The sequence below is a fragment of the Neophocaena asiaeorientalis genome, unplaced genomic scaffold (genome assembly GCF_003031525.2).
Source record: "Neophocaena asiaeorientalis asiaeorientalis breed wild unplaced genomic scaffold, Neophocaena_asiaeorientalis_V1.1 scaffold133, whole genome shotgun sequence".
NCBI lineage: Eukaryota > Metazoa > Chordata > Mammalia > Artiodactyla > Phocoenidae > Neophocaena > Neophocaena asiaeorientalis.
In genome coordinates this window covers 2,090,308-2,113,105 of record NW_020174429.1, presented here as the reverse complement: position 1 = coordinate 2,113,105, position 22,798 = coordinate 2,090,308, and the positions used below count along the sequence as shown (strand labels likewise).

The window sequence follows — 22,798 nt, the reverse complement described above, 5'->3', positions numbered from 1 at the left end:
CCAGCTTCCTACACAGAAGAGATTTTGCCAATCATACTCAGCAATTGGCACCATTCTGTCCCTAACATGTATGACACTCTGCTTGCCACTCTGCTGGTGATCAAAGATGTCACTCTTAAGGGAAATGCACTTTAAGAAGAAATAGGTAGAAATCACTTAAAGCCTCAGGGTGCCCAACTCTCACATCCTGTAGCCCTCCCAGTGCCCCTCATGCCTTTCATCATGTGCATATCCATGGATCATCTAAACGGGAAGGGAGCCTAGACATCCCAACCCCATTAGGTTTCAAATGAGAAGATGGTCTGCAAAGATTTACTAAGGTGTCTACTGCCATGTGCTAATTAAGTTTCAGTGCTTAATAAACATTTGTCCAATCAAAAAATGAGCAATGGAGGGGCTTCCCTGGTGGCGCAGTGGTTGAGAATCTGCCTGCTAATGCAGGGGACACGGGTTCGAGCCCTGGTCTGGGAGGATCACACATGCCGTGGAGCAACTAGGCCCATGAGCCATGACTACTAAGCCTGCGCGTCTGGAGCCTGTGCTCCGAAACAAGAGAGGCCGCGATAGTGAGAGGCCCGCGTACCGTGATGAAGAGTGGCCCCCGCTTGCCACAACTAGAGAAAGCCCTCACACAGAAACGAAGACCAACACAGCCAAAATAAATAAATAAAAATTAATAAACTCCTACCCCCAACATCTTCTTAAAAAAAAAAAAAGAGCAATGGAAAAAGAAGAAAGCCAATGATGTGTGCATTGGAGAAGGAGCTGGGGAGCAGGACCGAATAAAATGTAACCAGTCCACGTCACCAGTTACCCATCGAACCCCAAGGGCGAGGGCCGCCACACATCCCCAGATCTACTCTCCCTCCCCCGGCGAACAAAGTCCCAGGCCTGCCATCCTGACACGAGTCAGCTCCCAGCAGCAAGACCCCTCACTATGACTCAAGTCAGGTCAGGCAGCTGACAGCCTTCCACGCAGAGTCACTCGGAGCCTGTGTTCCTTGTTGGGTGAAGCACAGGCTCATCCAGTCCTGAGAAGCCAGCCTGGTATGCATAGAGGCCAGGGCATTGGCCATTTGCACACAGATCTGGAGTTAGAGCTATCGTAGAGCAGCAGCGGGCACAGCAGGAACAGCAGGATGTGGTCTCCTCTGGAGAAAAGTCCCAGCCATCATGGGAGGCACGGTGCTGGGCCCAGCAGGTGGGCTCCTCCCGTTGCTCCAGGGTCAAGGCCAAGAAGGGTCTTTCCATCAGGTGGGTCCTCAGCAGTAACATTCCTCCATGTGCTTGGAAATCAGGGAGTGGGGGGCCTTGCGGGCATCTTCAAGGATGCTCCGGGGTTGGACTGAAAGGAACCACGTGGGAGTGGTGTTCATTAGCTGGCTTTGCAAACATGCAACTCTGTTTACCACAAGACCAAGCTTTCTTCCATACCTATCAGCCTCGTTTATTTGCTTCCCTTTCAGAACAAATGGAGAAAGTCCTGAATGCTCCCTCCTCCCCCTCCCCCAACAAGCCACAGATTCACTTTGAGAAACACCACACCGGAGGCTGCTCCGGGTTCCTAGTTCCATACACCTCAGTGTTGACATCTGCATATTTAGCAGAAAACTCACCCACAGCACGCACATGTGCACACAAGCACACACACACACACACACAAACACAACTTCGGGGAGAACTATAAAGGGCTCCTTTGCTTTGATCTAGAAACACAAGAGAGCCGGCAGTATGGCAGGAAGGGGGCAAGGCAAAGTCAAGACATCTTGAATCTAGTCTCAGCTACACTAACGCACTACTGAGCCTCTTGGAACCTCAGTCTCCTTCTCTGTGAAGAGGTGAACGGTCTCCACGGCAGGAGAGAGAGTACTGACGCTGTAATATATGTCCAGGGATTCACCACTTCCTGGTGTTAATTTATGACTTGGGCTCCTATTGTTTTCTGTTCCTTTGAAGGCAAAGGAAAGGACCTGTTTTCTCAAAGAGGTATTCTGAGGCGAGGTATAACGTTCTCAACTGTTATGAAGGTCTGGAGCGGAAAAGAAGGATATAAGAATAACAATAAGAATAGCAATCCTTCCTGGGTGTGTCCAATTTACATGGCTGTTCTCAGGATCAACGAAGTTAATACATGTGGAAGCACTTGGAAAGGTATAAATTTGAATACAAACATAAAGAATTAAAATGATTACTATAGCAGAAAATCATATCCAGACTAGACTGAGTCGCTTAATTAGATGGGCAGTTGTCAGAATCCCACAAGTCCTGTGATCACCGAGCTTGTGGTCACGTTGATGCTCCTGAACAGGAGGCAGAGCAGCCAGGATGCAGCCCGGCCCTCCAGGCTGGCAGACAGTTAATCACAGGGGATCCCAGCACGGGCGCGGCTGCTTGATAATTGATACCCAGATTGAGGAGAGGTGACTTAGCAGAGCAAGTAGCACCTCCATGCGCGAGAAAGAGCACAGGTTTTAGAGTAAACCAACCTGCTTCAAATCCTTACTCTGCCATCACCAGGTGGGGGACCTGGAAAGAGTGACCAAACCTCCCTGAGTCTCAGGTTCCCCAACCGTTCACAGGGTTACGACATCAGCATCATGACCTTGATGATCGAAGTAAACGAGATGATGTATGGAAGGCACTGACACAGGGTGGGCACACGCTACGTTCTCGGTGTAAGGCAGCAGCGTTATTATCTAGTACCTCTGACGGACCCAGGGGTAGGGGCTGGTGGGGGCCATCTCCCTCCTCCTCAGCAGGCATTTAGACTCAGAGGGTGTGTGACGGAGTCCCCTTTTGGGTGCACCCACTGCCTCATACCACGAGATCATCCTTCCTCAATTCTGAGATCATGAGACTTGCGCGGAGCGAGGAGGACCCTGGAGCAAGAGCACATGAGCATTCCTGCTTCTCAAAAAGGGGGAGAGTTGCCCACTAATATCCACTCACACCAACCTGGGTTCCAGAAAACCTTAAAGGGAGGCTATGCCTTGTGCTTATCCCTTACCTCCCACCCAACTCCCCACTCCAACCTGGTTCCCAGAAAGAAGCTGGGAGCCCTGGAACTTCCCACAGCCCCAGTCACTACAGAGAAGCTCCATCTAAGATGAGGACATGGGTACCAAGCTTGGGACTTAGTCACTGAAAGACCTCATTCCAGCAGGACCATGGCTGTGACACCTACAGGATGAAGCAGAGCAAGAGGCAAAGGGACATTCACACCATCCAATATCCTATCATGCTGATTTGTCTACCTCCTTCCAGCAGAAGGTCATCTTCATCAAGGAAGGGACTTTTATCTGTTTTTGTTGACTTCTGTGTCCCAAGTGCCAGACACATGTCCAGCCTACACTGGGGGACCCATCAACATGCATTGCATGAACCTCTGAGAATGTCCTGCTTACCTGGTTTCATTTTTCATTCTCCAGCCATCTCGACACTTGTGAAACCAGAGCTCTTGGCCAGGGGATATGCGGGTGTTCTCAAGATCTTCTGCACAAAAAGTCAATCTAGGAGGAAAAAGAAACCACTGATGTAGCCAAAACTCTAGGGGTAGGTGCATGGCTGTGCACCAGTCGTATGGTGCTCTCTGGACCTGAGGCAGATGGCATAAGGAGAAAAGAGAAGCTTTTATCATGTGAGCCCTGACTCAAGACCCTTCAGAACTCCCCACTGCTGCTACAAGCACACTAAAAGCGTCTCACTTTGATGTCTCCCATGATTCAGCTCATGCAGACTTTAATCACACCCCTTCCACCTTCTTCCTTCTGTCTATCCAAAAGCCTGCCTGCCTACCAAGGCGTATCCTCTCTGAAGCCTCCCTGATTGCCCGAGACCTTATTAATCTAACCCTCCACTGACCTTCCAATTTCATAAATAGGCACATCCTTAAATAAATGTTGCTTTTGTTGTTGTCATTACTTCTCATGGCACAGAGTTAATAATGAAAGCTTTAGCTCATTTTAACAAATTATATCTTGCCTTGAATAGCTTGTGGATTCTTGCATCCATGGTGGACTATAAACTCCTTGAACGGAGGAACTCCAGGTCCCTCCAGCATGGTGTCCAGAAATACCCATTGACAAGCGTAACTGGAACTCAGCTGTGAGTTAATATCAAAGATTCAAGAAGTAGACAACCAAGATCACAGGAAGAATCAGTGATCTAATAATCGTTCCAACTGTAACTTACAGCCCAACCATGTGGGCTGCCCCAGCCTCAGTAGTGTGTGGACAGCATGGCCTCATGACCAATAGACATGTGGTACACCTGATCGTGATGCTTACCAGCGGGACAAAAGCCAAATTCCCAACAGCTTTCAGAACCTTCGCCAGGAAGCCCAAACAGCCCATAAACACCCACAACACTCACAATCAGGAAATACAAATGAAAACAACAGTCGGGGACCAATTCACACTCAACGGAATAGCAAGAATGGCCACCAAAGGCAGGTGAGGAGGAGGGGAAAAGGAAGCTCTTACTCTGTGGATAAGATTAAAAATTGGTCCAACCACTTTGGAGAGGGATTTAATAATATCCAGTCCAGTTGGAGAATACATACACTATAACCCAGTGATTCAACATGCCCCAAAGAAGCCCTTACACACGTACACCAGGAAAATGTCCCAGGATGTTCATCTCAGCACTATTTGTAACTGCAGAAATGTAGCAACAACTTAAATATTCAGCAGAACAATGGTGAAACTATTGTTTGTGCAATGGCAGTTTACATACAGGAGTTGAATGTGAATAGACCAGATCTGTATGCATTGGATAAATCTCATAAGCTATGTTAAATGGAGAAAAGCAACTTTTAAAGGAATATGTCCACTCACGTAAACTTCAGAAGCAACCAAAACATTTCTATAGGTTGTTTATGGATACAAACAGAAGTATGGAAAGTATAAAAATCATGAAGAGGAAAACACACTGACATTAGTTAATGTTGGAAGATCAGTACATTTGGTTTGAAAGGGGAGGAGTCGGACAGGGGAGGGGCACAAAGGGGCTTCGGCTTTATCTGTAATGTTTTACTGTTTAAAATCTTATATCTGAAACCAATATGAAAATGGTTTACATTTATTAAGTCTCAGTGGTTTATTAAGTTTGAAATATTTTATAAAAATGATCATCTTTCTGCTACCACACACCTTTCTGGTACAGGCTGCACTTATATGCACCGACAGAAGGAAAAAGACACGCAATTATCTAGATCACAGCCTTCATACTAACAGCTCCCCTCAGCTGGCACCCACCCCTGCCACATACACACCGGTGCACAGGTCTTTCGACCAGTATCACTCAGACAAGCAACCTAAGCCTCCACCCCCTGCGTGGCCAAGCTGCACCATAGGTGGTGGATGGAAACGGGACGCATGAGGAACTGTAATGGAGAAAATACCAGAAGAGATAGAAAGAAGGTGGAGGCTTCTTCCCACCATCCCAAGGCTGACAGTGACGTCCCGGAGGTCTGCTGAAGGATTTAGCCAAGGAAACCCTCCTCTCTTGACAAAGGTCTTCCTGGCTGCTCCGAGAGTCAAGCCGCGTTTTAGTGGCTGATTTAGGGGTGAATTTTTTGCATTAGGCTTGGTTAACAGACGTGGGGAAACTGCTAGCTGGCGTGGCACAGAGGAATCTGTTACTTGACGTTAGCGCCCCACGCATGTCCTTGAGTCAGAGCCTCCCAAGGAGAGGTATAATGCTCTGAAAACTGGATGCAAGGGAAGCCAGGACTCCCACAGACCTCATCCATGCAGGCTCCCTAAACTGGATAGTCTGGTTTGCTCTGGACTGGAGCAAGCAAAGGCTTTTGGTTGCACGGACCCCAGAGCAAACAAATTAACAAGGCAGCACTCCTAAAGAGCCCTGTCCAGGAGAAGCCCTCTTCCTCCGGGCCAGCACAGGGCTTGGCAAATGGAACAAGGGCTGGATTCCAGCCCCCGCTTGCCCGCCCCTCTCAGCCCAGGGCCTGTGATCAGGGTACAAGCTGCACAACACTTGACAGAGGCCTTGGTCTGGAGTTCAGTTCTCCTCGCAAAGGGTTTGCAGTTTTGCCCATGTACTCTGGATACGGAAAGATGGAAGCTGTGCGCTTAGCAAAGGAAAGGACGCTGCAGAGACGCACGCCTTCTGCTGACCACGGACCCAGAACAGGGAAAGGGTCGCGAGGCACTTACTTCCTCTGGGTTTCCCCGGACTTGACGCGGATGCGTCTGATATTCAGCTCTTCCTCGGACCTGCGGGGCTGAGACAGGTAGCTGCGAAGCTCTTTCCACAGGTTGTACCAGGACTGAGAAGTCCTCTCCCAGGTGAGTCTGATCTTCAGGAGGTCTCCCAAGTCCTCCTCGGTGTAGACCAGGAAGGTGTTGGTGGCATTCAGCCCGATCTGCTCCACTCTGCAAGGGGAGAGGGAAGCTGGTCTCAGTCCCCCCCGCCACCTGGAAAACTGCAGCACCGTGGGGGTTGACGCAGTGGCAGCACCTGCCCCACTCGGATGGGAGAGAAATGCACAAGACGTCCCCCCTACGTTCTCCACATCCCACCAGCAGGACCGGGATGAAAACTCAGCTGTGCTCCACATGAGCAGAGAGATAATATTGCCCACTGCACCCCAAACCATTCCTGAGCATCTCCCCATTCATGCTACTTCCTGGGGGGACAAGACCAGGAAAGAACAGAAATGAGAAAGAGCAAAGAAGTCACATCCCCACTCGACAGCGCCTCCTCCTCTCAGCCCACAGGCATCCATCTCCCTGGGAATTCTCAGCCCTTCCTGCCTGTCCCTCTCACGTGGCACTTGGGGGAGCCTGTCTCACCCCATGTGCGTGCATGAGTGTGTGCGTACAAGCCTGTTCCTCCTGCTAGAACCCCAGCCCTGAGAGTGAGTATTCTGATGACGTTACTTTGCAAGCCCAGCATTACTCAGCGTGGCGCTTTGCACCTTACAAGTGCTCAATGTATACAGATCACTGTGTGCCCCTCCCACAGATAATTAGAAACATGCCAGGGATGATGTTTATCAAGTTCCAAATTTCCTAAAGCCTCAGGAATCAGGCGTTCTCTGAAATGAAACAGCAGTTTCTGCCCAGCTGATCCAGCAGATTCTCACGCTGCTGATTCATCCCAGGAGCTGCCCTTCCAGAAACGTTCTGAGTCAAGGGCTAGGTGGAGAGCGTGAAGCAGGAGAGGAACCACACAGCTCCTCCCTGGCACGCAGACGAGCTCCCCTGCACTTGTTCACCTGGCACACAGAGAGCTCCTGCGCTCTCTCTCCTTTTCAAACCAATTCGTTCTCTGTCCTGAACTCGGCAAAGGAAACCCGTGACTTACATTTCCAAAGGCAGAATCTGGGAGTCTGCATTGGTGCCATAAATGGTGACATAAAACGTGGGCTCAATTTCTCCCGTGTTCTTGTAGCTGAAGACATGGATTTTCATCTGATAATGGTAAACTGCAGAGACAGCAGAACAAAAACATTTGTGAGCCTTGCTTGTCATCTTAGGGCACCCTGACGCAAACTGAGTCACCCAGCACAGTGAGTTTTTAGGGACTCTCATCCTTTGGGTCCAGCCCATCCTCTAGCCTCCCTTTGATCTCATTCTGTCCAATGGCATAAAAGGTCACTGCAGTATAGAAGAAGGAGCCCTGAACTTTGGGTTTGGGAGACCTTTGAGGGATGCTGACCTAGGTACTTTCTAGCTGTGTGACCTTGAATTAAGGACCAAGGTATTAACTTCTTGAGCCTCAAATTCCACCCACAATACCCACAAAACCTTACGGTTTTATAACATGCTATAAAAATGCGAGATATCATTTGGATCCACTGTTAGTCCTATCACAGATTATTCTGATGATCAAATGAGAAAACAAATATGAAACAGCTTTGAAAAGCTAAATGCAAGATAGAAACTTAAGATAGCGATATTGTGATCATAGAGTGGTGATTCACATCACAAAAGGAGTCCCCATCATTTATTTTTAAAGATTTACTTTCCTAGGCACACGCAATTTAATGTGATTTGCAGTTATTTGATTTAACTGCAGGAATGTGCCCATCTACAATGTGGTATTTAGAAGGAGGAAAAAGGTCCTTCCGCAGGGCAATGCAGGTTTGGATGAAGGTTACCTCTGAAAGGCATGCCTGCCCGGGTTTTTAGGTACATTTTGCTGTTCCTCTTGTTCCTCATTTTCTTGGCATTGTAGCCAATGCTATTACAACGGTTCTTCCGGCAACTGAGGCAGATCCCCTTTTTGAAGCGGTTGGAGTCCGTGCACTGGAACGCGAAGCTCGGCTTGTCCTGATTCACCAGGGAGTCGACGAAGAGGTGGACTGCCCGCTCGTGCTCACATCTCACCACCTCTGCAATTGCTGGGGGAGAGAGAGACGGAGACCATCAGGCTCAGCTGCTTCTCGGTGATCTGCCCACTCCATCAGTAAGTACTGTACACTTCATCAGAAATAACTGCTTTTCATGTCGCTGTTAGTATGCTTGTTTGTGTCATTCTTTTCTTTCTTTTTTGCGGTGCGCGGGCCTCTCACTGTTGTGGCCTCTCCCGTTGCGGAGCACAGGCTCCGGACACGTAGGCTCAGCGGCCGTGGCCCACAGGCACAGCCACTCCGCAGCATGAGGGATCTTCCCGGACTGGGGCACGAACCCGCGTCCCCTGCATCGGCAGGCAGACTCTCAACCACTGCGCCACCAGGGAAGCCCGTTTGTGTCATTCTTAATGCATGCCCAGTGATATACTGTCTTTAGAACTGAAAGCCAGTCCTGCCACCGGACTGCTTACCCTCCAGGTGGGAAGACAGCACTGATACACATGAAGCAATAAAGAGCAAGAGAATGCATAGCACAGGCACTAAACGGGGTGATGGAGACCAGCTGTGCAGTAAGAGTCACTAAGTCCCGATACAGTCATGCCGGGCTTCCGTGGTGGCGCAGTGGTTGAGAGTCCGTCTGCCGATGCGGGGACACGGGTTCGTGCCCCGGTCTGGGAAGATCCCACATGCTGCGGAGCGGCTGGGCCCGTGAGCCATGGCCGCTGAGCCTGCGCGTCCGGAGCCTGTGCTCCGCGACGGGAGAGGCCGCAGCGGTGAGAGGCCCGTGTACCGCAAAATAAATAATAATAATAAGGAACTCACTTCCATATGCAATTGACCCCAAGACATCGTTGAGTCCACAGCCCGGCTGGAAGTCACCTCCGTTGGGGTAGATGTCAATGTGACCCACAGGCCTCTGAATCCCGATGCTCAAGCCAAAGGAGCGCGTGTAGGTGTGCAGGACATCCACGAAGTCTGCATCGTCAGGGGACAGCCTCCTGTGGATGTCAACCCCTTCAAACATGGGCCCAGCGGGATCCAAACCTACAGCAGAAGGCGGAGCCAAGACCAGCTGTGTCAGGTGCGCTAAGGCAGTGAGTCCTGACGGATAGCTAAGTCGGCAAGTGTAAAATGAAGACATCCCCACCCTGGGAATCCTAAAGGGTGTGGTGCCTGCTGCAGAGGAACGTATGCTTTCTTCTGAAGCCTTCACCTGTCCTGACAACTCAGCTGACTCAGTAAATTGGCCACGAGGTTCAAGTGACACGTGGATCTGAGGAACCGTGCACTGTCAGAACTGAAGCAGTTCTAGAGGCTTCCCTGGTGGCACAGTGGTTAAGAATCCACCTGCGAGTGCAAGGAACACAGGTTCGATCCCTGGGCTGAGAAGATCCCACATGCCACGGAGCAACAAAGCCTGTGCGCCACAACTACTGAGCCTGTGCTCTAGAGCCTATGTACCACAACTACTGAGCCCGTGTGCCACAGCTACTGAAGCCTGCATGCCTAGAGCCCGTGCTCCGAAACAAGAGAAGCCACCGCAATGAGAAGCCTGTGCACCACAATGAAGAGTAGCCCCCGCTCACAAAACTAGAGAATGCCTGCGCGCAGCAACGAAGACCCAATGCAGCCAAAAATTAATTAATTAATTAATTAAAAAGAAAAAAAGAAGAACTGAAGCAGTTCTAGAAAGAACTTGGGCTGGCTGAAACTAAGCCATTCATTCCATTTATTCTGCCACTGTGAGCCTTCCACAGTCTTAATTTTAGCAGAATTTTGACAGAATAACTAAGCTACCTACATCTTCAAGAGGGAAGACTCAGTCTCCCCAAACTGAGCTATTTGTATTTGGACTTACACTTCCCCTTCCTTTAGTTATGAATCAGGCCCAGGAGTGGAATGGCAAAGGGGGGTACACCAGGCACACTGAGCAGCCGTATCTCAAGCCTCCAGAATTCCTCTCTTTTGCAGCCACAAGGAGAAAACCTTTTGTCTGCAAACTTTCTGTATCAAACAAACAGCACTGCAGAGAGCACTGGTTCTCACATTTGAAACAGCACAAATATCTCTGGGGAGCTTCTTACAAATTTGGATTCCACCGTGTAGCTATGAAAAACTCTGGGAGGACGCACAAGCCCCAGGTCACCTGTGTGTATGTGTGTCGGGGGAGAAGGCAGGGTAGGCAACTGCAAAGATAGTGGCAGCAACAGAGACACTTTCACCATCTTGTATAATAGTTTGGGAACCACATGAGTGTAAAACCATTCAAAATCGAATTTGCAAAGCATAAAATGCAGATTCCCTGACCCCCAAGAGATTCTGATTGGTAGGTCTGGTGTAGAGCCCAGAAATAGAGGTTTATTCCCCAGCTGATCCTAAAAATAAGTGGTCTGTGGACCAGATTTTGGAAAAACTTCTCCATGCTTCAGCAGCATTTCGAAAATGAAATCTGAATGTCTTGATTCATACAGTCCTTGTGCAATATTAAGGAGTAAGGGCTTGTCAAGGTAATACTAGCTACTATTACCAAGCTTAAGTAATTATGGGAGCTGGATTCGTCCCAACCTAGAGCCCTACAGACACAGAGAGAGGACCTGGAGAAAGTTAAGAAAAGATTATGTTCAGCAGAGGAAGGGGGTTTATTTAGTCTAGAACAGTGGTTCTCAACTAGGAAGGATTTTGCTCCCAAGGGGACACTTGGCAACCTCTGAGGCATTTTTAGTTGTCACAATTGGCGAAGAGGGAGAAAAGAAGCTGCTAGCATCTAGGGAGTAGAGGCCAGGGATGCTGATAAACATCGTGCAATGCACAGGTCAGCTCCCACACAAGCATTATCTGGCCCCAAATATGAACAGTTACTGAGGCTGAGAAACCTGGATCTAGAAACACCAAAGTAGAGAGGAGGTATGACCAAGAACAGAGCTGTGAAAGCAGCAGGTGAGTAACAGAACAGTGTTTCCCAGACCCCAGTGCAGTGGAACAAGGGAGCACATCGTGAGGCTTGAGGGGGGTCATTTTAGGATAAACAAAAGGTAGAACTGTTGTCCAGAGCGGACAGTAAACCTGTGGAACTCGCTACCCATGAGAACTGGTAATGATTAACACTCTGAAGTTGAGAAAAATGTATGAATGACAGAGGCAGAAAGGGAGCCCAGGCTGCCTGGGGGCTCATCTCTAGCCCAGGACCCAAAAGAAAGATGGCACAAAAACAGTGGCCTCCCGGAATAGCCCTCGATGACTCTTTTTAGGGACTGAATGGACGCAGTACTGACACAGGTGGCCTCTCCCTGCCTCTCACCATGTCCTCTGGAGAAAAAAAAAAAAAAAAGAAAGAAGAGGAACATTCTGCTTTGCAGCCAATAAGAGAGGGGCTCTTGTATCGGTGAACAAAAGTCTCCACCAGACAGTCAGTGCCATGGAAACCAAGCTGGGCTGGAGGAATGCAGGCGGCTGACGGGGCTTCTGGAAAGGCTGGCTGGCAGGCAGAGCTTTCACCTCCCCAGACTGACCCCGCCTGACACGTAGCTAGGGCCCACCGACTCTGGGGAAAAGTTTCACAATTTACTTCTTAACTAGGAATGGGAGGGTGAACGCATCCCCTCCAAAAAAAAAGAGATGATGGAGAACCACCTCTTCTTCCATTCAGTCAGACTCCCCTCAAAGTGTTCTGTCCAGCAAATGGAATATACACATGCATGCACACGCACACACCCTGTCGTGCACATGCGTACACACAGGAAAACCACCTTCTGGCCTGGCAGGGCAGAGTCTGCTGCTGCATCTCTCCCACCAGGAGAGCGGCAGCATTGTGCAGTGGTGAGGTGCAGGCTCTGGAATCCGATGGCCTGCCCGGGTTTGAATCCCAGCTCTGCTACTCAGGGTGTGAGATATCATTAAAGTACACACTGAGTCCTATTTTCCCCATCTGTAAAACGAAGCCCAAGGACCCTTTTGCCTGGACGCTACGTGGCTTACATATGGCATAAAATACCTGTCACACATTGAGTGCTTGACATTAGGTAGCATCTAGCCCACAGCCTGCAGGGTGGACACTTAGTTCACATCTCTTGCATGAATGAATAGATCTGCTTGCTTATTTATTTGTAACTAACAAGACACAAGGTCAATTAGAAATATATGACCTCTTCCCTAATATGTCACGGAATTCCCTCAGAAGCCTAAGAGGATAAAACTTTAGCAAACCTCAGTCCACAGCTCTCTGGTCCAAGCAAGACTGGGGTTCAGGTACCTCCTGCAGGTCCAGGCTAAGGACCCCTGCTGGCCTCTGTACAGCGGCGTCACTGGCCTCTGCCCCACACGAGCTGCAGTCTCTGGTCCTCTTACCAGTCAGGACCACCTGGTTCCCAGACCCATGGGAAGTCTGAGGGGAGAGGAGAGGGCACAGGCCTCTCCCCTCAGACATGCACGGCAGCATGCGTCAGGTCAGCCAGATACCCTCTGAGGTGCTGCCTGGCAACTGGACAGAGGCCACTCCTTCCTGTTATGTTCACCCCGGTCCCCTGCTCCACAGAGAGGCCGCAGAGAAGGGACTGTGCTCAGGACATGCCGGCCCCAATGCTCTACGCAGACAGCCCAGAGCACTGATTAGCATTCTGCCAGCAAAGCCCGCATCTCAGCTGCTCCCACCCAGACAGGCAGGGGGAAAGAACTGGAACTCTCCTACTAGCCCCATCTCATTTCAGATTTAGAAAGAGGAAGAGGGAGGATCTGCAGCTTGCCTTTGTTGCCAAGGACACTGGCCCTGGTGCTCTGGCAGGGGCCTTGTGTGTGCTGCAGTTTGAGCACAGCTGGCCGAGCTCTGCAACACTTGCCTCTTGCTGGGGGCTAGGAGGAGGTGCTCAGCCAATAGAACCCTGAGGGTCTTGAGGCCCAACGGCTTTGCTCCGGCGATGGGTTAATGAGCGGTCATGTGTGGCCACGTTGCCCGTTAGACAGTTCAGGCCCCGCATCTTGATAACCAAAAGTAAAGCTCTCAAGCTATGCTGAATCAAACAGTTGGATCTAAAGGAGTGTGTGTGTGTGCTCATTAGACTTAAGCCCAGGGACAATGATTTAACAGGGCTACTAAACCTCACAAATGTATATATTTTTAAATCTGCCCCACTGGCTTGTTGCTGAAACCAGAAACTCTACCTCTACTAAATCATTCTCTAGCTAAGGACTCCCTTCTACCCGAACCCTGTTTTCAAACAAAAACATTGCCAGGAAGGAAATGATTAACTCTTTCCTTCTGGGTGGCCAGTTAGGCCCTTAGTATGTTGGAGGTGAGGGAGAAGCTGGGAGGGAAAACAAATGAAAGAATGCTAGCAGGGGGATAAAAATTCAGGGCAACAAATTTGCCATTAAGGACTTCCCTGGTGGCACAGTGGTTAAGAATCCACCTGTCAATGCAGGGAACTCAGGTTTGAGCCCTGGTCCGGGGAGATTCCACATGCCGCAGAGCAACCAAGCCCACGCACCACAGCTACTGAGCTCACATGCTGCAACTACTGAAGCCCACGCACCTAGAGCCCGTGCTCCGCAACAAGAGAAGCCACTGCAATGAGAAGCCCGTGCACCGCAACGAAGAGTAGCCCCCACTCGCCGCAACTAGAGAAAGCCCGCGTGCAGCAACGAAGACCCAAGGTGGCCAAAAATTAATTAATTAATTAATTTTAAAATAAATGTATAATCTTAAAAAAAAATTGCCATTAATTTTCTCCTAGAGGAGAGTATGTTTTTGAGAGGGCCCCCGAATGGGGAAGAGAATCCTTTCCACTTTTCACTATCATTCAATGCTCTAAATCAAACTCTCATATCAAAAGGTCACCAATTATTTGCCAAGGGGAAGGGGGCGAGGGAAGGATTGGGAATTTGGGATTAGCAATTGCAAACTATTATATATAGGATGGATAAACAACAAGGTCCTACTGTATAGCACAGGGAACTGTATTCAATATCCCGTGATAAAGCACAATGGAAAAGAATAGGAAAAGAATATATATATGTATAACTGAATCACTTTGCTGTATAGCAGAAATTAACAAAACATTGTAAATCAACTACACTTCAATAAAATTTTTTAAAAAAAGGTCACCAATTCTGCCTATGGAATGTATATCTCTCCAAATAAACTTGCTTTCACTTAAAAAAAAAAAAAGCTCACTAACATGGAAAATTCAAATTTCTATCGACTACCTGGGTACCAATATCAGACAGAAAGGTCTCTCTAACGACAACACTTAACCACTCATTCTAAACAGATAATTATCACTAATAAATATGCCAACTAAACATGGGAAAGAGGTTGTTAGTGGATGAAATAGAAACCGGAGGCAGAATTCAAACCACAGCCCATCTCTCATTCCTTTCCCTTGAGGTCCTGGCATTACCATGGGCAGAGACTAGAAGTGAGCACCAGAGGCTTACAGGCCTGGGCTCCACCCCAGGTCTGCCCCTGAGTCTTAGCTCTTTGCCCCTGGGTGCTTCCTCACCTGTTGCACTAGACCTGGTTTTCAAACTGTGCTCCCTGGTGCTCTGGGACCCGGAAATTCCTCCAGAAAAGGGGGAGGCTCAAATAACAAGGTTAACACTACTTGCAAATACCCAGCTTTGACCAGAACACACCTTCTATCTGTTTCATACATTGGGGACCTGCACAGGTTCAATTTGAAAAAAGGGCTCTGAGACTTTTGGACATTTGAAAAGCCCTGGATTAGATGTTCTCCAGGTTTCTTCCAAGGCTAACCCTCTACATCTCACTCCTGCTGCCTCTTAGGGAGCACTCTGGTTCAGGAAAGCCTGGTGGGCAGAGCAGCTGAGGGAGCTCCAGGATCAGCCATGAGTGAAGGGGAGCAACACTTACCCGTGATTCTGCCCACCGTGCCTTTCACGAAGTTGCCGGCATACCCGGCCACGTGAGCTCCAAGGCTGTAGCCGATCAAGTGAACATCCCCGAGAGAAAAATCCTCCTTCCCCTGCAGGAAGTCACAGAGGTGTGTGAATGAAGAGTGTGGTCCTGAGCCCCAAGGCCACCAACAATTCAACAAGTCAATCACGTTGGGGAGACGCGGGAGGGGGGAGGGGGGTGGCAGTGTGGAGCTCAAAGCCACCGGGCTCACTGGAGACTAAGTGCCAGCCACAACCTGCAGCAGGGTGACCACTGCCCACCTTCTTATGCCCCCGAGCTGCCGACCTCCTCATCCCAAACCTGCCTGGGACCCCAGAGTTGAAGCATCAGACCCTCACAGGGCACTCAGCAGTGGGGGTGGGGAGGTGGTGATTTGACCCCATGGCTCAGGAATCAAGCTCGACAAAACAACCCAGGTAGGGCTTTCCTGGTGGCGCAGTGGTTGAGAGTCCACCTGCCGATGCAGGGGACACGGGTTCGTGCCCTGGTCCGGGAAGATCCCACATGCCGCGGAGCGGCTGGGCCCGTGAGCCATGGCCGCTGAGCCTGCGCATCCGGAGCCTGTGCTCCGCAACGGGGGTGGCCACACCAGTGAGAGGTCCGCGTACCGCAAAAAAAAAAACAACAACCCAGGTAGAGGACTGAGGACTGTTCAAGACTCCTGACCAGAATTCTGCCAAAATTATTCAGATTCCATTGGCTTCTAAAAGGAAGCTCAGGCTGTAATTACCCAGGTAATAGGGTCACTTAGCCAGTTTATCAGCCATTGTACCCCTGCCTCCCGTTAAGTCCACTGAGTTCAGGTAAATCATTAACCTATAAAAAGTAAATTTAAGACCTCAAGATCTGTTTTCCACATTTTATGCAAGGCACTAAGCTACATTGGTTTGAACCAACCCTCCGTACCCTCAGCCCAGCCACCCTTAAGAGGCCAGAGCAGACTTCAGTAGGTATTTAAGATTACAAGCTGATCCTGGCTTCTGAAGGCATCAGCAATTAATGAACCAAAAGGCAAATTTTCTTCCCTCAAGTAAAGTAAAAGGAAAAATCCAGAAATGTGTCAATAATTAGAAAGCTTTCTAAAAGTCCCAGCTTCCAAATGCTTCAAGCAATACTTAATTCCGTAAAAAATTGGAAGCTCAAAGATATTCTCAGACTCCTGAAGTTCACTAAAACTGACCTGTCTGACCTGTATTTTTTTTTACAGTCTTAGAATTTTTTTAATAAATTTATTTATTTTATTTTTATTTATTTTTGGCTTCGTTGGGTCTTTGTTGCTGCGTGCGGGCTTTCTCTAGTTGTGGCGAGAGGGGTCTACTCTTCGTTGCAGTGTGCGGGCTTCTCATCGCGGTGGCTTCTCTTGTGGTGGAGCACGGGCTATAGGTGCATGGGCTTCAGTAGTTGTGGCCCACGGGCTTAATTGCTCCATGGCATGTGGGATCTTCCCGGACCAGAGCTCAAACCTGTGTCCCCTGAATTGGCAGGCAGATTCTTAACCACTGTGCCACCAGGGAAGCCCCTGACCTATATTTCTCAAAAGGGTTCAGGGTCCTGCTCATAAAAGGAGATGACTCCCTTTGGTCCCGTTACCTGCAGCCAGTTGAGCATCCTGGCGACGCTGTGTCCCACCTCCCTTGTATTATTGACTGCGTCTATGTAAAGCTGGTGAGCCAGCGGAAGCCAGTCCACCACCACGACGTTGGCTCCTTTCTCTCTTGTCTGCAGGGCTGACACGAGTTTGTACAGCCAGCTTTCAAACATGCCGCTCATCTGCAGAGAAAACAGGGCTTTTAAAAGAATTCTTCTTCTGGGTTTCAGAAATCCTAATGAATATGGAATTCAGTTCCACGACCTTCTCCCCAGCCACTTCCGGAACCTTCACATTGGCTACCCAGGCATCAAGCACTTGCACATGAGCCGGGCCAGCCACAGGCAGGATTGCTACATGGGAGATTGTCTTCCATTGCGCTTGACATCTCCAGTTTTTCCCATCAAAGATGTCAGAGCTGGTGTCCTCTGCTGCTGCCCCACTGACCGACAGGCCCCCTATGAGATATAAGTTGGTGGATGCTGGCCTGAGGTTAACCCAAGTCCCTGTCACAGTCAGGCCAGTAAGTGGCCTGGTCCATCATTCAAAGGCAGCTGAGAAGGGTTGCCCTGGAGAATTAGTTTCTTTCTCAGAGATGCAGGGAGATTCTGTCTCTTAGGCAAATGCAGAGTTAACAAATGACCCCTTCCCACAAGCCATCTCTGCCATCCTTCTTGACCCCAGAGTAGGGAAGATCTGTCCCTGGAATCCCAAATCAGAACTCAGAACACACTTTCCCACAGAAACAAAGTGTAAATGGTGACTAGGTCCAGCTGTAAACCCATCCACAAGTACGTTATTAGATAAACAAATTTTCTGTGCCTGGCCTGGGAACCCTAACGCCATTTACAATCTTGCTTCTATGGGAAACTGCTGTTCCAAGTTCCAAACAGATTATAAAAGAACTTTCTGGAATGCAACCCGTTTGTAAGTTGCAGGCAGTTTGTACTTGCATTTTGACAGGGGGCCTTATAAAGGTTCAAATGCATAATTCTAATCATAGGCTGTGGGGTGAGGATGGATGGCAGGCCCTTAATCATCCCTTCAGTTACATTAGGTAGGTAGGTGCCTACATACCACCCACCCCCACCAGGCCTGACCCCAACAGTTGGTGATAGACCTAAACACCCAGAAAGCATGTAACAGATATGAATTTCTCATCATTAAGAGGAGGAATGTCCCCTCCCAATTAGCCCAGGCAGAAACCTGCTCACTTAATAGTGCCATTTTCCTACAGACTGCCATTAGATGAATGAATAAATCCCTCGCTGGTCAAAAGCTTCTGAGGCTGAGTGTTAAAGCCCTTTTTTGTTGAAGTTCGTCATGGGCTTTTCAATGTGAATTGCTCAGCTAGGTCATATAAAGACTCCAGTGCCTTTAAACGGAGCCATCTCTATGCAAACAGGAGGGCACCATGCCAACCAGGGCCAGCCAGCCAGGCCAGCTGCCTCCTCACAGACTCTCTGAGCCAGTCAAGTTGCTTCCGTTCAGCTCAGCTCTTACGGAGGGATGGCCCCCGCGACGCAGTGGTTGACCAATGTAATTAAGCATAATTAGAGGGCCCCTTAAGAGCCAGTGGAGCTGGGCTGCTGCCCTCAGGAGAGCCACTTTCTGAAAGCCCGCTGTGTGCCAGTGTTAAATACCGCCCTGCTGGAGTCCAGATTGCCCCCTTAGCAAAGTGCCCATTACATTCTTCACAGCTGTCTGAAATACAAGCAGCCCACAAGAAAAGAGGGGGAGACAGAGTGGAATCTGGAAGCACCAGTATTCTTTCTAATTGACCAAAACAAAGGAAACCAAATCTCCCGGAAAGCTGTAGAGCTCCCTCCCCCAGAGGCTCACCGTCCATCCATGAATGATGAAGAAGGTTTTGGCTGTCATGTTAAAGCCACAGTCTTCTAAGGGCTGGTTGTGGTCAAAGGAGAGGTAGCATCCTTCATGCTCTGGGTCCTCAGAGGTGCGGAGGTTAAATCTCACAGGGGGTTTGGCAGCAGCCGGTACAACCCTGGATTTGTTGAGCTCATCTGGGGAGAAATAACAGAGCAAGGGTATAACTAGCAAGCCTGGGTGGTGAGAGATCTAGGGTCTAGTTCTAATTCACTCTTGAGCAAATTACTTAACCCCACTGGGTTTCAGTTTTTACATCTGCTGAATGTTTCCTCCTCACCTCCCAGAAGAGTTGCGAAGATGTTATAAAAGGGACATCTCACCAATATTTGAGTATTAATGAGTCACTAGGATCAATGACTGTGAATCTGAAATAAGTCTCTCTTGCTTTTCTTTCTTCTTCCCCATCCAAACGAGTTCTCTTTCCTTCCCTCAAGTTATTAGTTTCAGAGTATGGGTCCTTAATTCTTTTCCTGAAATGCTTGGGACCAGTTGAGTTTCAGAATTCAGAAATTCTCAGATTTTAGAAAGGTATTATGCCATATATATATACATATATATATTATATATTATTATATAACACCCCCAGCAGGGTCTGGGACATTCCCGTTCATCAAATGCACCAATAATATTTCTGCAGGGAAATACATAACTACTCACACTCGAGGGGAAAAAAAAAAAAAGATTCTAAATATCCTCTTATCGGTTCAGGTCAGTTTTTGCTGCCAAATGAGTAAGAGTTCAGGTCAGGTAAGGCCAGTTCTTGCTGCCAAACAAGTTACCAAACAAATTTTTCAATTTTCAAAGATTTTGGATTTTGGAATCAGAGGTAAGGAGCTGTTGACCTCTTATGCAATGGGCTTCCCTAATGCTCTCATCTCGATTTCAACACTTGCTCCAAAGATCTCATGCATCCTCAGTGCTCCTTGCAGTACCAGACATGTGCCAGACAGTCTTCTAGTTTGTTGAATAAATTAAATAAGTTGTTGAAGCCATGGAGAAGCTCATAAGCGCAGCAAAACCTCTTTTTTCAGCTCCACTGCACACACAGTGCCGTCTAGGAGATGGCCCTGCTACAAAACACAGCCCATGTCACCGATGGTCCCTGCGGCCTTTTAACACTACGTACTGTCATCACCGCACTATTTCAGAAGGTCCTAAATGAGTCTCATCTAGCATTCTTCCAACCATCCAGGATACCATCCCTTGATAACAGGCTAGGAAAGTAGAAAATCAAACTGTCCGGTCACCCAGAAATCAGGTGAAAAGGTACCAAATGACCATCCCAGGAGCTTCATTTATCCCAGAGTTAAAAAACAAATGGAGTCATGGAAAGAGAGACCAGAGTGGTGGACAAGCTGGTGGTGAAGCGGACAAGGGGGAGGACAGCTAGGCACCAGATGTAAAAAGGGTAAGGTTCCAGAAAATGCGACTAAATATGCACGAGCAGAACTTTGTCACTAAAGTAATGAACAAAAGCCCCAACTGACAGAAATTTGAACCACGGACATAACTCATTCAATATCTCCCAATTTCCACCCACATAGCCACTCACAGAGACCAGGTGGAAAGTCCAGGAGAAAAGGAAAGTGAGTCTGCTGGCTTCCTGCCACCGACTTGTGGATAAACTCACAAACTGACGTAAAAGGTTTACCTTAGCAGCTGGCTCTCTCTGACACCACAGTTCTCTAGCTCATTTCTTCTACTTCCAGCCTGAGTCACTTCAGCCTCTGGAACTTCATAATCGTCCTTCATCCGGATGTCCTCAGGCTCATTCTCTTACCTCCTTCAGCTCCTTGCTCAGGGGTTAGCTCCTCAGGGATGGAAGCCTGGTCCCAGGCTAACACTGCACCACCTTCTCCCACCAGCCCTCTGTACTTTCCTCCTCTGCTTTATTTTTTTCCATAACACTGAGCACTATTTATATATTTTAATTAGTTGACTAGCTGTTTTCCCACCACTGAAATGTAAGATCCATGGGGGTAGGGGTTTACACCCATTCTGTTCACTGCTCTATCCCTCACTCCGAGAAGCATGCCTGGCAAATAAATACTGTTTTGAATGAATGAAATGGCCCCCAAATACTCAGAATCGCAGAACATAGAAGTTGGAAGGAATGTTAGCACTTTACAGGAGAGGAGCTAGAGATGCAGCCTACCCTGGTTCAACTGCACTAGAGTTGGGAACATGTTAAATAAAACAAGTTTTTTCCATTCGTTCCAATTAACCTCCTGCATGCACATAAGCAACATGGACCAACATCATTTGACCCAACCTCAGCAGAATAGTAGAAAATGAAATAATAGTGTGTGGTTCAGAGGTTCCCCGCTCTCCTCTGCTTAACTAATTGACTTGGTACTCCAGCTGGGTGACCCTACCCTCGCCCCTCGGGGCAGGTCCCTCCAGTAGAAAAGACTGCCACGCAGAACTCAGAAGAAAAGCTGGCAGCTGGAAGGAGGAGGAGGACGGAGAGGTAGAAGAGGAAGAGCAAGGGCTGGAAAGACTTGGGGAAGAGGAGGCCGGCAACCCGGGGAATAAGCCCAGCAGCTTCTCTGCACAAATTACTCACCTAATACTCCCGGCAAGCACTACTCAAACCAGAGCCAGCTACCCTGATACCTTAACTTTCAAGACACCTACACCGAGATTAAAAGGAAGGGCACCAGGTGATAGAGCTCTAACAACCTTCTTGCCTCGAAAACCCCAGGTTCAAAGAGGAGGACAAGGTAAAACAGCTGCTGGCAGCCAACTCTGCTGACTGGACAGCACCGAGAGGAGAACCGTATAACGACAAGGGGGCGGGGCGAGAGCGAGCGCGGGAGAGCCTGCGGCCTCTTGGACGCCTGGCCGGGGCTGTCCTCGTCGGAAGCGCCGAGGAACAAGTGATCTCCAAGGCTGATTAGGAGGACCCAATGGACAGCGCAGGGGGTAAGGAAGAAGAACGTCGCAGGATCGAGGAAGAAGGGTGGGCAAGACAGAGGGGAACTGGCACAGAAAAGAAGTTGTGGGGTGTTAATAAAAACAAGGACACGTTACCTTGCAGCCGACCCTCTGGACCAAGGGTTGCGGGACCTCCCGCGGCAAAGCAACAGTAAGCGCTCCAGAGGCAGAGAAGACCAGAGTTTCTCATCCTTCCCGGCCACATCCCCTTCCCCCAAACGGGACTTTTAGAAAGACCACAAAAAAAAAAAAAAAAAAAAAAAAAAAAAAAAGAGCCGCCTCTCGATGTTTCCAGCAGTCCGAGCCCGTAAGACCCGAAGTGGGAAGGCTTCTCTCGACAAGAGAGAGTGGTGGCCTTAGACAGCTGCAGGTGGAGAAGGTGGAAAATGAAAACTTGGCTAAACTGAGCCACGGGGTGGTGAGGGGAGTGCGAAGATGCTCCAACCAGAACCAGATCTGCCCTCACCCGTGCCGTTCGCCCGGGAAGCCAGGGCTCGCCACTGTCACACCGCGAGCTCTCCGGCGAGGTAGTTTTTTAAACTATTGGAGTCATCTGACCCATCGCCAGATGGTGATTTGCATAATTTATTCCCGTCCCCGGACTCTGATTGGTCACACCTTCTCTGACGCTCGAACCAAAGACTCCCCAAAGTTTGAATGAAAGCGCCGCACACCCACCGCGTGGACACTCTGCACGCGCCGCCTTGTCTCCTCCCCAGTCAGCTTCGCGGGCAGCCGCGCTCTCGCCACCCCACTTTTTCCTAGTGTCCACTCCCGGACCCTAGATTCTCCGGTCGCCCCTGCAGCCCCAGGAGGGTCCTTGCCCCAAAGCCCTGTTCCCGCCGCGCTTTCGATCGCTGGAGAAGGAAGGTTGTCCTCTCCAAGGCGCAAAGCCATCCCCGCGCCCGAAATGATCTCTCCTCGCCCCAGGCCAAGGGTACGGATGGAGGAAAGCCACCTGGTCACCCTGTGGTCCTTCTTTTCTCCCTTTCCTCCTGCGCTCCTGCCTAGCGAGGCCCGCGACAGGTGCAGACGGCGTGATCGGACAATAACCCGGCAGAGCGGAGGGGCTGCGGGCTGTGGCCTGGGCATCAGGATCGCTCAGACCCCTCTCGGAGTCCTCGCTCAGCCACTAGCTGCAAAACTCGCGGCA

The 22,798-nt window shown here is 49.3% G+C and overlaps 1 protein-coding gene across 1 annotated transcript; it reads right to left on the bottom strand.

Moving 5' to 3' along the window:
- Positions 1–696: 696 nt before the first annotated feature.
- Positions 697–21,850, bottom strand: LIPG (lipase G, endothelial type). The gene is made up of 10 exons (XM_024756804.1): positions 21,742–21,850; positions 18,661–18,842; positions 16,821–17,000; positions 15,186–15,297; positions 9,143–9,364; positions 8,126–8,368; positions 7,330–7,450; positions 6,177–6,395; positions 3,405–3,509; positions 697–1,345 (listed from the first exon to the last, which is right to left on the bottom strand). The coding sequence occupies exons 1-10, from the start codon at positions 21,848–21,850 to the stop codon at positions 1,324–1,326; spliced, it is 1,515 nt and encodes a 504-aa protein (XP_024612572.1). The 3' UTR covers positions 697–1,323.
- Positions 21,851–22,798: the final 948 nt, after the last annotated feature.

What these genes read in the sequence shown, in the direction of transcription:
- LIPG (XM_024756804.1), bottom strand. Translation starts at nt 21,850, where the DNA reads ATGTGGCCGGGAAGGATGAGAAACTCTGGTCTTCTCTGCCTCTGGAGC. An exon ending in CACGGTGGGCAGAATCACGG is followed by an intron (nt 9,365 to 15,185) that starts GTAAGTGTTGCT and finishes CTTCTGCTGTAG; the next exon opens with GTTTGGATCCCGCTGGGCCC. An exon ending in GGGGTCAATTGCATATGGAA is followed by an intron (nt 8,369 to 9,142) that starts GTGAGTTCCTTA and finishes TCTCTCCCCCAG; the next exon opens with CAATTGCAGAGGTGGTGAGA.